Source organism: Sinohyriopsis cumingii, chromosome 15 (assembly GCF_028554795.1).
Source record: "Sinohyriopsis cumingii isolate HCF-2022 chromosome 15, ASM2855479v2, whole genome shotgun sequence".
Lineage (NCBI taxonomy): Eukaryota > Metazoa > Mollusca > Bivalvia > Unionida > Unionidae > Sinohyriopsis > Sinohyriopsis cumingii.
Genome location: NC_142975.1, coordinates 73,910,782 through 73,926,750, shown reverse-complemented (window position 1 = coordinate 73,926,750; position 15,969 = coordinate 73,910,782). Strand labels below are relative to the sequence as shown.

Here is a 15,969-nt window from a genome sequence, read left to right as displayed (position 1 = left end):
TAGTTGCATTACTCAGAGAACAAGACTCTAACAGGTAATCTTGGTTCAGGGTTACCTAAATGGCTCAAATTTGTGTAAAATGAGAATAACACAATAATTGCAACTGATTGTATTTCACTCAATAATAAACATTAACTACATAAAATAATAACATGCCTACTTCTGCCTAATTAAAACATGAATATAAAATTATAAAACATATGCTCCTGCTACACATATATTTACTAAATATTATTGTAAATGATGTTATGTGTGATGTATTTATGTACTAATAATAGTGTAAAAGATGTTCTGTGTGAGGTATATCTGTACTAAATATTGGCGGTGATGTATATCTGTGCTAAATATTGATTTAAAAGATGTTTCGTGTGATGTGTATATGTACTAAATATTGGTTTAAAATATGTTATTGTGATGTGTATATGTACTAAATATTGGTTTAAAATATGTTATTGTGATGTGTATAATTATGTACTAAATATTGGTTTAAAATATGTTAGTGTGATGTGTATATGTACTAAATATTGGTTTAAAATATGTTATTTTGATGTGTATATGTACTTTATATTGGCTTAAATGATGTTCCGTGCTAGGTATATCTATACTAAATTTTGGTTTAAAAGATGTTCGGTGTGAAATATATGTGTACTAAATATTAGTTTTAAGATGTTCCGTGTTAGGAATATCTGTTATATGTACTGGTTTAAAAGATTTTCTGTGTGATGCATATCTGTAATATTTATTGGTTTAAAAGATTTTCTGTGTGAGTTATATCTGTAATATATATTGGTTTAAAAGATGTTCTGTGTGAGGCATATCTGTAATATATATTGGTTTAAAAGATGTTCTGTGTGAGGTATATGAATACTAAATGTTGGTTTAAAAGATGTTCCGTGTGATGTCTGGATGTACTAAATATTGGTTTAAAATATGTTATGAATGACGTATGTATATATTAAATATTAATGTCAAATAAGTTCCATGTGATATACATCTGTACTAAATTTTGGTTTGTAAATTGGTAAGAAGCAGTCAAAATAATTAGCTTTAAATGAACATTACCTAGATGGTATGCACGTGTCACTTACTTAAAGGCCTTTAAAATATATGAATCGTCGAGTATAGCTTGAGAATTTCAATTCTTAATTACCTAATTAATTAAGCTGATTACTGTTCAGTCTGCTAAATATTCATTATATTGCGTTGACTTGGTCAACGGGGTTCGTACATGCTATATAGAACTGCATCACAAGAATAACAAATACATTGCTGAGAAGGTGTCACAAGCATTCGTTCATAAAACATATTATATTTTATAAATTCTGTAAGAAATCAGTGCAATGGGCCCTGATCTTGCTAATGCCAGATTTGTGGTCACGTAACTGCATTCAGTCCGTTCTGAAAAAAAATCATCTGTTTGGAGTTTTGTCCTGATCGTTTAGTAGAATGTTTCATAGGCTGCGTGATAGCTATGAGGCTGGGTGGGACTGAATCTATCGAAAACATTAAACATATATACAATAATAAGATGTTTATTTATTATACATATGAATGATGAATAAATCTGACACCATATACATGCGCATAACTTCCAACAAAGGACATAACAAATTGATGTTCACAACGTTCAACAATGGATATAAGAAAATGATAAGGTTCCTGCATGGAACAAAGCAAAACATAGAATTTCAACAAATAGTCAGAAACGATCGCATATATGAGCGGATATGATCAACGTATTTACAAATGTGATTAATATAAGTAATTGTAAACATTGCTGACATGTGAATCTATCAACATGATATGATCTTTGTATGACATTTATAAAGAAGCATGATTGATATATGGTTCATAAACAGGTATGACTTCGTGTACAACTTCAATTTAACTTACACAGTGAAATTAAATTTTATTTTCAAACATATAGTAACACTGTATTTGAGTTTCACACATATCGTGATACTGAATCAGACTGATTCCAATGTGGATCGTTTGGTGTTATTTATCTTGTGGCATCCAGTCGATCAACACGAGACATTTCCGATTACACGTCTCCTGTTCAATTGTGAAGGAGCGGCCTAGCGTGGGCCGCTCTTCTCTGGCTCCCAAAGGATCTCTCGAGAGTCTCCATATCCAAAAGACCCTTTTGGTCCAGAACCTGTGGCCCCTCACACTGATCATATGGGACTCGTCCTTCGAACCAACATAAACATCGACCGCATCTTTCGCGTTCCATAAAACATCAGAGTTTGAAGACTCCACTTGAACAGCTCTACAGCTGAATATTGCTTCAATGTCTTATCGTTAATATACAGAGAGAACCGTGGGCTTTAACTACCCTGGAAATGTTCAAATCTACTGCCAGAGAACTCGAGGTACCTGTAGCAGTGGGTAAACTTCACTTACTATTTTTGAATAGCTAATGGTGAAACTGTGCACCCTGGGTAAAGTTGTACGCGGCAACGAAACCATTTAAATTTTTGCTAACACAATATAAAAATGTATTTTAGAACACAAAACTTCATGATACTTTGTGTATTTATATATTTTAAAATTTAAACTCTGGTCTGCGCTGTTAAATGCTAAATATATAGAATATTACTTAAATTTATTACTAAGTAAGTTAAGAATGTATTATTTAGTTTTACATCCCTTTGCTCGTGAAATTGGCCATATAACGATCTTACCGTTCATTCGTGTGTTTGCTCGGTCGCTTTCGTCACAATATTTCAGACCCTATTTTAACCGTACTTATGACAATTGGTATGTGTGGATGCATCTTAGGAAGAGTAACTCCTCTGTCCTAAAACTAATTCACTATGACATACTTTACACATCGAAGTTACTTTAGCATTTTCGTTCTTTGCACGCTAAGTATATATTTATTAACGTTTGCATGCAGATATCTCTCGACAATAGTACCTCAACCATACCAAAACTTTGTCTCTGTTACATAATTTGCACTCTTGAATGACGTTTATATTTACAGTTGATCTTGCCTTATAGTCTCAATATCTTAAACCCTGTTTCATATACAGTTATGGAAACAGGATTGTAAATACATGATCAAATACATACTCACTGAACACTGTACCAATACGATCTAATTTGTACGCTTGAGTGACTTTGTACTTCAATTATTCGTTTGTTACACCCTTGATATTGTGAACCCTACCTCAACAACGCTCATGATAACTGATATGTGTTTAGTTCTCGAAGAAGCAAAAGATAACCATAGTTGTGAGTCCTGTCTTCACATTAGAGTGATCTTTTTAAAATTTTATTCTTTACAACCTAAATATGTCGGTCCCTCTTTCACCCACATTGGCATGTGGACATATCACAATGAAAATGGCTCAGCTATACCAACACTAGGTTAATGTAACAATAAATGTATGCACAACATCTAACATTGCAATGGGGATGCATATCAAGGCCATTAATCCTGCCATATCAAAACAAGGGCATCGTGACGTAATTATGATGCTTGAGTGACTTCAGGTAACAATTAATTACACCCTGAATATGCTGGATCCTATTTTACCTATATTCCTGAACTTGGTATGTCCGTGTATCTCAAAGAGTAACCGAATCATTTGAATGTCGGTCAAAGTCACCTAATTATCAGACTTGAATGACTCTGTTACCTTTTATTTATACCATTCTGTATGTTGTTAACTATTCCAAATGTGCTCGTGTTTGTGAGGAAATTCATGTTGACAAGTAAACACCTTGCTACGTTTTTGCTTACCCTTTATACGCTAATGATGTCATTTTCCACAGCTTTGGTGTGAAAATCTGAGGCAGCAGGCGGGAATCGATAGTATATTGACCGACTCACACAGTCCAGGTAGATTTAGGTCAGTATCCTTTCCTGGCATTATCTATTTAGTTGATTGATGTGTAACGATACATTAGAAGATCTGACATTGGAAGTGAATTGCGTTGCCTAAAGATAAGTATTTTAGGCGTCATTTTATTAAATGTCAAAATTATTATTATTATAATTGTTATAATTATTGTTATTATTATTATTATTATTATTATTATTATTAGCAGTAGTAGTAGTAGTAGTAGTATTTACCTGACTGTTTGAACTTCCAAAACCACCTTTATGTTGCATGTAGTCCTACAGAACGTGTACACGTTTACTAAAATAATGTATATTTCAAAATATAAAAATTAATTGCCAAGGAAATCAAAGATATCAAAATATACTGCAGCGTATTCGATGCTGTGTAGACTTTCGTAAAGAATGAATTCATTTGACAAATAAATTAAGTTTTCAGTTGCTAAAGCGTTAGCTAAAATTGTATAAAATATAAACATTCGTTGTTCGACTTGACCGTTTAAACGCTTGGTGGTAAAGTTGTGGTTACTAAACCGTAACGTCAACAGTCACGTGTTTGATTACATGAGCACTATAATGTGGAAGGTCTGGTTTACTGTACATTTATGGGTGTCATTTGAAAATGTCGTCGAAATTGTTTGGATGCTTGGTAAATTTAGCTGAAGTTTTGGAAACGAATAATAGGGAAATTGTTTTAGCGACAGTGAACTATATACTTTAACCTAGGTTCAATTACAGTTGGTACTCGTATCAGTTAGATTTAATTAGAATGTTTAAATTATAATATGCTAATTTCAAGTGGTATGGATATAAAAACATGTTGTAATTGCCATAAAGGGAACATGCACATTTTATGCAGTTAGAATGTACATCCTTTGCTTTACAGAAGCGCTTACTGGGTTCTAAAATGACTCGTATTGTTTTCTTATTACGGTTATTCCAGGATAATTGGAACACTTCAGAACTCCAGAGACTTCGCAGAGTCTTTTGGCTGCAAGAGAACAGATTACATGAACACGGTCGAGAAATGCAATGTGTGGTGACAAGATACTGAAATTAATTTTTCGAGTTAATTATGTCCATATATGAATTTGTACACTGTTTACAAATGTTGACTTAGTCTCTTTAATTTGAATTTATCGATGATTTTGTATTTATCATGAGAGTGGTTTTTCAATTTGTTTTAGGAATTCTAATGCCCAACCATTATTATTTTGTTACTCATGAATTTAATTATGAGTTAGATAGGTAAGTATAAAATAAATAAATTTGTGAACAAGAATGTTTTTAATCGATATTATATAAATAACTTAATTTCTCATCCTGCTAATTTATTCTCATGTTTTCCCAAAAAATGCGCAAAATGCACTATCAAATTCAAAAAATTGAGCCTTAAACGATCACATTTTGAACTATTAATTTCTAAATTGTAATCATTTGAACCATCGAATTCAACTCAACAATGACGTCAATAGCAGCTAGGAAGAGGTTTACTCCAAGTGATCAAATCGTATATCCAGTCAGTGACATTGTATACCAAAGTCAACTCGAGAGCAGTTTTCCGTGATTAACATTCTTTTTATTTAATTAAATAAGTACTTCTTGTCATGCGGTCCTTGGTAACATACACGTGTCCATTTCAAATTAAATTGACGAAATTTGTCTTAAGGTTTGCAAAAGATATACAATAAAAAAATCATTAAATTCAATGGAAATGTGTCCTCATTTAAGATTTATATTTTCGGTCCTTCTTGCTTAGATCTTCAGCTTTCTTGTTTTTTATTTTTTTATTTTTTTTTTTTTTTTTATAAAGAAAACTTATTGCTGAAATAAACCTAGCATTTCACTAATTGCTAAATCTGTTTATATTACGGTCTGTACTCTAATATTGGTTCTACAATCATTTAAGATATATATATATATATATATATATATATATATATATATATATATATATATATATATATATATATATATATATATATATATATATTACGAAATGCTTAAGCTTTAGGAACACACATACTCTGGAATGTGCAATCCCTAGATTGTATATGGAGATGTGTGATATTATGAAAAGAAATTATATATGCTAAAAAATATTATTATGCCTGTTAGATAATTTATGAATTCATTCTCTATTGAGATTCGAAATCAGGTCTGCCGGTTGCTGCACCCGTAGTCTTTTCTTTCTTCATTATGTAGCCACACCTTTGGGGGAATATACGCTGACCCTAACCTGGATTTCTGGTTTCGGCCCACATCGCCTTGAATGTATTCTCTAGCTCCATATCCTCAGCACTAAGTTCATATCCCTCCCCTCAGCCTGTAAACCCGAGAAAAAGATGAGATTTCATTGTGCGTATAGGAATTCAGTTCATGTGTACAAGACACTTGCATGGCAACCAAACCAAATAATCAATCTCTTATCAAAATGTACAGTTTCTCCCCATTTCTATGGCATGAAGCCATAGTGCTAGACATCACTATAAATTGTCACACTGAAGACATCGTAGCGATATGACTGAAAATTTGTTACAGCTATGTTACGAATCCAAATCACACACACACACACACACACACACACACACACACACACACACCATTCCTCTAACAGAAATCAAAGCATATAAAAGTGGATACAGAAGCTACAAATTGTACTGCAAGACCGAATGGTACGTACTACCTCTTTAGTCTACAGGCATGTGCATTTTATAATGAAGTGAAATTATATATGTAAATAAATTATATTATCATACAGGTTAGGTAAAAAATTTAAACTCGTCTTCCGATGAGATTCGAGGGTTTCAGCACCAGCCGTTTTTAATTATAAATTCAAAAGTAAAACAAGAATTGCTACACACAACCACCGCTTTTATCAAAGTCACAACACAAGACTAAACAAGAAATAAAAAATGGATTTTAAAATAGTGGCGACAAAATAGAAACATTTGTTTTAAATAATGTAATAATTTAGAAAGGAACATAAGCATTTTTGGGTAGAAGCAACAAAAACATACGATTTACTTTAGGCTGACACATATTCCAGTCATACCTATGTTATATGATATGTTGTGTTGAGGAAGGATAACTCCTGATGACAAACTCCAAAAATCAATCAATCAATCCTCTCTGCGCCGTCTGGTGCTTGAGGCGACAGCAAGGGAGTACCATTTTGGTCTGTCGGCTGCTGTTATAGGGGCGGTCTACAGGATGAGGCCTCTGGTCTTGAGTTCTCGCTCCACGGTTCGGCGCCAGGTCTCTTTGGGTCTGCCACTGTTCCTTTTCCACTGTGGAGTCATCTCAGTGCCACCCTTGGTAGTGAGTCAGGTGGCATTCTGCAGACGTAGACGAGCCATCTCCATCGACGAGTTGCAATGGTCTCAGCGATGGTGCTTGCGCCTGCTCTGTGCCGGAGTTCCTCGTTCGAGGTCATGTTTGGCCAGAAGATCCTCATGATCCGTCGCAGGCACTTGGTCTGGAAGACTTCGAGCTTGCGTTCTATGTTAGCAGTGGTCTTCCAACACTCTGACCCGTACAAAAGGACGCTCAGCACGTTGCTCTTGAAGATACGGATCTTCGTGTGGGCGCTGAGGTTTGTTGTCCTCCAGATGGGCTTCAGCATTGCGAAGGCCTGCTTGGCCTTGCTGATTCTTGTGGTGACTTCCCTTGTGCAATCTCCATCCGTGGCGACCTTGCTGCCCAGGTACGTGAATTCGTCTACTTCTTGCAGAGGCTGGTCGTTGATGGTGATTGGGTCGCCCACTCTAGTGTTCTTCCTCAAGACTTGTGTCTTCCCTATGTTGACTCGAAGACCTATGGTGCTTGCTGTCTGTACCAACTGTTGTGTCTTCTGTTGGATATCCTGGTGTCTGCTTGCCAGCAACCCGATGTCGTCGGCATAATCCAGGTCATCCAGCACTGAGGTCAGCTTCCACTGTATTCCTTGCCTCCTGCCCTCTATAGTGCGGCACATGATCCAGTCAATGGCCAGTGAGAAGAGGATCGGCGAGAGAATGCATCCTTGCTTCACTCCGGTTTCCACCTTGAATGATTCAGTGAGTAGGTGGTTGTTGATGACTCTGAACTCAAAGTTCTCGTACAGGGACCTGATGACGTTGACAAGTTTCTGGGGGATGCCGTAGTGTCGTATGATCTTCCACAGAGAGGCTCGGTGCAGGCTGTCGAAGACATTCTCAAAGTCCACAAAGACCACATAAAGGGATCCATTCCACTCATGGGACTGCTCAAGGATCTGTATCAGAGCGAAGATGTGGTCAATGCAGGATTTGCCCTTCCTAAAGCCTGGTGTTCCTGGCGTAGGATGCCGTCCACAGCTGTTGTGATGCGTTGAAGAATGATGCGACTGAAAATGTTACTGGAGATGGATAGTAAGGTGATTCCTCGCCAGTTGTTGCAGTTCCCCAGATCTCCTTTCTTGGGAAGTTTGATGATGATTCCTGGAAAACAAAAATCATTGACATACTCCAATCACACATAAATTTAATTATTTTTTGTACCCTGAATTGACATTTTACAGATGATTTCGGTTATAATGTGACTTTGAAATGACAGAGTACATATGCTTTTCTGTACATCGGATATGTTATTTTTTCTAAACAAACTGAAATATTGTTCTTAGAACAAAATTGACGTGCTTATATAGTCTGCATTTGTTCCGTTTGATCAGTACCAACTTGCATTATTCCGCGTTTGTACAATAGAGGAAGAGTTTTTATTTTCTCTTTAATTACTCTTCAATGATGATTACAAGTATTCAATAGAAAGAAAACCCGTGAGAATCAATACTTATATTAAATAGGATGTTTTCTTAACAAAGAAATGTTTTTATTTTTTTTAGATTAAAAATAGAAAAACTCATGGGGATACCTCATATATTCATGCATAACAAACAGTGTATGCCATGATAAAAAAAATGGTTCATGCAAATATCTAGCAATCAACTTATTTTAATGTATCATTATTTTCTTCTGCACCACACCCCAAAACGAATTTCTATTTATCTTAAGACATGTCACCGGAAAGAATATGATATTCTCTCATACCTTTCAAATGAAATGCCAAACATCATCATCTAAGATACGTCATTTGTATTGTTGCCAACATTAAAATACATTTCAAATGATTAAAGTTTAATATTTGATAGTTTTATTTCACATTAAACATAGCACTTGCACCAATGAGGATACACGATAGATTCAGGCGTAACAAAAAATTTATATCATGTTATAAAAATAGTGCATACAACTATCCAGCAATCAACTTATTTAAATGTATTGTTCTTGTCATTCCCAAACATCCATTTCTATTGCTGTGATGACATCGTTTAATCTCTCATACCTTTAAATGAAATGCAAATCAACATAGCTGTTTAAAGTAACCTCTAGGAAGAAAAGATACTCAAAATTTTTAATAGGTGATATGGTTAGAGTAGCAAAGAGAAAACATACATTTGAAAACAAATTAGAAGTAAAGCTTAAAATAATCAACCTAAGATGTACAAATGCTATTCTTTATGAAATAGAAGATTCAAAAGGTGATATAATTGATAATAAATTCTTTCTTTATAATATTATGTAATTACAAATTATAATGGCATAGGTCAAACAGAAATGTTATGGAGCTCGAATGGCATGCACAAAATGTACCCCAGGATGGAGTGTGAAAGTTGGATCCACGATTATTAAAATTGTAAAAGATATTGAGCAATCCAAATTTTAGATACCGAGATAGATAAAATTGTGACAAAATTGAAATGTGACACATTAAGAAAGGAAATTGATACTTGTGCAAAAATATCTTATACAAAAATTATACACAAAGGTAATCATTCAAAAAGACCACAAAACCAGCACTATAAACAGTCATAGAACAACAGCCAGCAGTTGTACAAAAATTAATAAAGGTATAGATTCTGATATACCCTAAAATAGTTCAGAACCGTTAATTACTAAAAATACCCACAACAAAATCAACAGATTAAGTAAACTCAAAAAGTTAGTCATAAACATAAACAATCAAACGCCGAAAATCAATTCCATAACAAATAAAAGCATCTACAGAGCTAATTTCTGAAATAAAATAAAATTAAAAACAAAATCATGATCCAAACCAAATACAACTATTCAGCTAAATACCATAGAGATATCCATTTACAGCACGAGAACGAAAACGACCCCACCCAACGAATGGGGGCAATAACAAAACTAAATGAAGTGAAAACATATTTAACTATGTTGAATGAGAAATCATACAAGGGAAAACCTGTTCCAAAATTACAAACAATAAAATAGAAGGAACGATAAAAAATAAGCATTCAAAAACCAGTTAAAACGCGTACAAAAACTATCAAAAATATCATTTGTGGCACTATCAATTCCAGCAGATGATGAATAAGTAAGAAAAGATAACGCATCTTCTTAGAAATGAGTGAAAATGTGATTTTAATCAAATATACAACCACAAAGTGAAAATATTTTATAACTAATTTGGTATGAATAAAACGAAAATAAATTTTGTCACAAAAGTTGATTTTAAATAAGAGCCATGCGGATAATTAAGCATCTCATTTTATTGCAAATAAAGCGGTACTAATCCTTAATACAGGTGACATCAACCATAAATTAGTTTTGCACCCTATAAGATCGGAAGAATTTAGCGGTGGTGGCAGAATTTGGATGTTTACTTGTTTAGGATGTGCTAAAATATCGGTTTCAGTTTATAACCCAACGGGTGGTTTATTTTATATTCAGCTGTCTGATAATTGTACAAATAACCAAGCTTGCATTATTATCCAGAATAAAGATAACAAACATTTGGCTTGGTCTGTGTTAACAAGATGCATTATATCCACCAAAATTGGTATCGTTAGTCAAACTATGAGAATTATGTTAACAGGTAACATTTGGAGATTTTCAACACTCCATGTTATTAGATGATACGGATAAATTTGAAAACAAAAGAAGCAAATTCAATATATTTTTTGGTTTTTATCACATATGCTTATTTCCATTAAGAACAACAGATGTAAAAATTAGAACTAATAATATTGATTTATTATCGGTATCAGATGTCGAAATCAATCAATCAATATATATTAATTAAATGAAGAAGTAGGTTAGCATAACATATCAGTGAACATAAATATTAAAATACATATTTGTCGTCGATGTTTATTTAGCATATATTTAGAGATAATCACTATTTTATATAAACATGTTATTTATTGTGAAGAATAAAACATAAATGTCAAAAGCATGTTTTGCGAATAAAAGAAAAATATATTCTTCTTTTAATAAACTACCAAAATCAAATAAAAGTTGCGTTTTGCAATATATGAAGATCTTGATATGAGGAATCAACCAACTGAAGGGAAATACCAAACCAGGAGTTATACAGAAGAATAATAGCCGTACCAATATTCTTATAAAAGTTATATAATGAATAAGTTAAAACTAGATATTAGTTTTAAACAAAAATCTTGTTACAATTAAAATGGCAGATGTAAACGCAATTAAATATGAAAAGACAAATGTTGCTCATATTTGCATCAGAAATATATATTGACAACATAAAAGATCATTGTCATCGTATTTATAAATTTAGAGGTTCTGACATAATCATTTAGTTATAAAGCACACATATCTCCACATGAAACTAAAATCCTTGTCCTTTTTTCATATTTTGGTCTCTTCTGTAGCAAACATATAATAGACAAAATATCTAATTCTGTACTGGTTAATTGAAATCTATTTTTATTTACAAATTTAAATAACAGCTTGGATAAACTAATATCTAATCTAAAATTAGATGATGCTTTTGTTTATTGAAAAAGATTTACTGGTGGCACAATCGGTGTATTTGATAAGTTGGTAATTGTAACTTGATTGTAATAATTCAAAGAAGTGGCTGCGATTTGCCAATACCTGGTTGTAAATGGCTATCAAGCCCAACTGGATTAATATTTCAATTATTTTATATGAAGGTAAAAATGTTATATGTTAGAGGTTGTTTTGAAGTATCCAGAAACAATACATAGCAAGCACAATTTACGCTTTTTGAGGCGTTAGGTGTGGAAACAATTGGTTGAGCCCATATCGAAATAAATACTCAAACGAATTATCTTGTATATTTACTAATTGCAAAAAATTGGTTCCTAATTTCACGAATAAATGAAAATATGTAGTACATTATAGAAATTGAAAATTTGGCATAAAAGTTGTAAATAATGTATAGAGTTTAAACAATGAAACCGTATATTGAGTCAAGCAAAAACCTTTGAGCATAAAATAATAAAGATACAGACTGTTTAAAGCGCATTAACAAAACAGGTTATGGACAATCTATGTACAATTTAAGAAAGTGGATAGATATTGAATTAATATGGACACTACAAAGTTTAAAAATTAGTTGTAGACCCAACATTAGTACCCAATATTTATAACACAAAATTATTTAACACACAGCTTGTTGACGTAAATCGTTTCATATCTAAATTGATGTTTAATTTTTTTAAAACTGGAATATATATATATATATATATATATATATATATATATATATATATATATATATATATATATATATATATATATATATATATATATATATATATATATATATGTATGTATGTATGTATGAGATCTTTGAAATGTGCAACGTTTATTACAATAACTAAACACTGTTCAGTAGTGATAATGTTGAATTATTATATTCTGACACTGAGAGTTTGTTATTACTAACATATGCTTATGTTGATATGAAACAAGATTATTATTGATTTCGGTGAAACAATGATAATGGTGGTTCTGGCTGATCTTTCTTGAAACATATTCTCGTTAACAATACCTGGATGTTTGAAATCGAGGCGAGTAGTACAGATCGTAGCAACGAACTAAGTTATGACTCATATAAATATTCCTTTATTGACACGTAAATAAAAATGTTACCCGCATTCAATGAAATCAAGATTAAGACTTCTAAATGGCTCCTTTGAGCCTTAGAACATTCAACGTCATTCGATATTTTCTTCTAGCATCTTTACCCTTAAAATTTAACTAAATTTATTATGCACTGAGCATCAATAACACCATATATGAAATGGAGAAGCGTTTAACTTCCTCTCGCGAATTCAAGAATTAAGGCCCGACGCAAAACAGAATCAATTGACTAGTGAGAGAATTCTTTAAATGACCCGTGAAATCTTGGATATGCAAAAATTCTCTTGTATTCATATGCATGTATTCTATATATAACTTCTATATAAAAAAAGGTTAAAAATGGAGAAACTTGTCATTTATGATGTATTATGGTCAACACATTACGTACTATCGTTAATACATACCGCAGACACTACATCATGTAATATCGTCAACGGAGACAGTAGACAATGCATCACTTGTTACTGTCTACGGAGATTTTATTAAAAGCTGCCAAATTGATCAGCTTCAAAGTAATGTATGGCAAATGCGTGTAATTTTAAAATCTTGCTAGCTCTGAGTCTGTAACTTGATTTTAAAATCTTATTTTAACAGTTTAGTTTTGAGTAAATTTCTTGATCGGGTTGTTTACAATATTGTATGAACTCCAGACCTGAATATCATAAACAATGAGTTTAAGTTTGAACCGGAATGTTATGTTAACCAGCCAATCAAACTAAACTTTACTTTTGGAATAGTTACTTTTGATTGGCCCAAAGATTTGTGATCGATCTCCAAGCTAAGAATTCGTAATACTTTGCATATAAAGTATCGAAGAAAATTACTCTAACTAAATTGTGATAAATCGTAGTTCGGTTCATGCAAAAATTTTCTAAATCTGCAGGATCATTGTTACAGAACAAAGTTCACCGCGCCGAAAATTTCATGAAATTATTATCAATGGCTATGATTATTTTCGATCTAAACTTTTTTGAGTAAATTGCTCAGATAGTGCCAGTAAATATTTAATGATTACAATGTCATATCTGATCTCTTTCAGTATTCTTTCGTTTTCAAAGAAATTGATTAGAACGATATTTTTTGTTTCATTTTACTTGTTCATGCCGATATTAGAGTGATGGAATAGTGGATTTTGTTCTAAGACGATGGACGTTAAATCGTACGAATTATCGATTTCCGAAGGTTTCGCAACTCCCTTCCATTGGATAATATATTTTTAAGCTTGCAGTTCAAAGACATATCAGTGAAATTTAAAAAAAAGAGTTGATGAATAAATAATCGTCAAACATAGCAGATGTTCATTTATTCTGTCACCCGTATATTAGGACATGATTTTTACAGGATTGGATTAAGGGAAACTATTACGGCCTATTACTGCATATTGTATGAAATTAAGTATAAGGTATGTAATTTGGTACTATTCCTTGTCATTACGTTCGTATGGTAGTGACTATTACAGGGTACAAGACTTATGAACGTAAGTAGGTAATTGACGAATTTGGACTGCCCACTTCTCCGTTACAGCCTAAAATAATCTATCCCCATCTATCACTAGTTTCCTGTCGATATACAAATGAGTTAGTCAATTATTTGTAAAACTACGAGATCAAATGAGTAGCAAGGATCTTGGGCTATAATACCAACTGCCCTGATACAGATTCGACGATGTACAAAATTTTAATACATTTCAGATGAAACATAATACAATAACAAGTATACAATCAAGTTTTGTATGTATTCTAATAATACGTCTAGTACATTTAAGCCAATGCATCCATGCGATTAATTTATGTACATAGCAGATAAATTTGTAAGACACAAATCGTGTCTAAATCTGATGTTTTCCACCTTTAAATTAAGATAGGATATGCTTTTCCGCATTACATTCTCCGAACAAGCGACAAATAAATGATTCGTGAGCTTATTTATAGGTGTAAAATATTTAGCTGTGAATACATCTTGGAGCCTTAATTGTTGAAACAGTTTGTTGTTCGTGCGTTTTCTTTTGGAACTATTTAAATTATCATCATACTAATTAAGTTCAAAACGTTTACCACAATGTATATTGGTTATGAGTTCAGATGCAACACAACCATTTTATTTATCATTGTAATTAACTTTGAGTTCAGATGCAACACAACCATTTTATTTATCATCGTAATTAACTTTGACACAGCATATTCAAAAGACAGCGTATCTGATGATGCATTGTCTGGCAATAACTGTGTTGTAGGAACTCGCCAAAACATGCGTATAATTCTTATTCTACACAAATGTCCAATAGCGGAACCCAAAGAATATGTTATCGTTTGTTTAGACTTTAATTTCCTTTCCAATGAATGCAAGTAGCACTGGTTTTGACTGCTCAACAAATCTTCAAGAAAATGCAGAGCAAATATGACATAATACAAAAGGAACTGACTGGCTTAGATGGAATAGTGATACTTGAAATCAATGACATCCGTACAGTTCTTTTAATCTCAGAAGCTAGGTGCCGTGATTTGCATATCAAACGGGGACTGGTAATTGTGGTGACGTAGATAAGGAGTTCCCTTTTACCAGACTTCAAATTAACCACAATTTTATTTTGACTCTAAGTTACAGAATTGGAAAGATTGCTTGTCGGTCTTGTTAATGTGACATACTAAATAACACATATACTGTTACCGGAGAGTTGTACGTAAATAATATTTGTGTGCAAAACCTTCATAAAACTGTTTAATTATGAAAATATTGGACCCGATGTACTAGAAATCATGCATTTAAGAGTCAGAACAATACTGAATTGTGTGCTTGAAACATGCTGTCTATATTGATCGTTCCCAAGCACCACATATAAATTATAATATGAATGAAAAGTTTGTAAAACGAGACATTACAAGTAAATCGTAAACTTGAGATGCATAAATTAAAAACACACTTTTTAGTATTTTTATCAACAAAATAATGTTTATAAAAATGTTCTTTTTAATATCACTATCTGATGGTACGATTTTTAACAAAATAGATCGGTTTCTGAGTGCTCCAATTTGTAAGACTATTAAAAATTAGGGAGTGAAATCCAAGATAAGAACAAGAGATGCTGAAAAACTGGATTTCTGATTAAAAATGCAAGGTACATAAAATACATTATAATATTAAATGAACGGTTTTATACCA

At 32.6% G+C, this 15,969-nt stretch overlaps 1 protein-coding gene across 4 annotated transcripts in view; it reads left to right on the top strand.

Annotated features, from left to right (window-relative positions):
• The window catches only part of LOC149782075 (neprilysin-like), an 85,899-nt gene extending 80,940 nt beyond the window's left edge, over positions 1-4,959 (top strand). For all 4 annotated transcript variants that reach the window (XM_089933502.1, XM_089933503.1, XM_089933506.1 and 1 more), the window contains 2 exons: positions 3,784-3,860; positions 4,794-4,959. In XM_089933502.1, the coding sequence (XP_089789628.1) occupies positions 3,784-3,860; positions 4,794-4,893 (177 nt within the window). In that variant the 3' untranslated portion in view covers positions 4,894-4,959. The remainder of the gene's footprint in view (positions 1-3,783; positions 3,861-4,793) is intronic.
• The last annotated feature ends 11,010 nt before the right edge of the window (positions 4,960-15,969 follow it).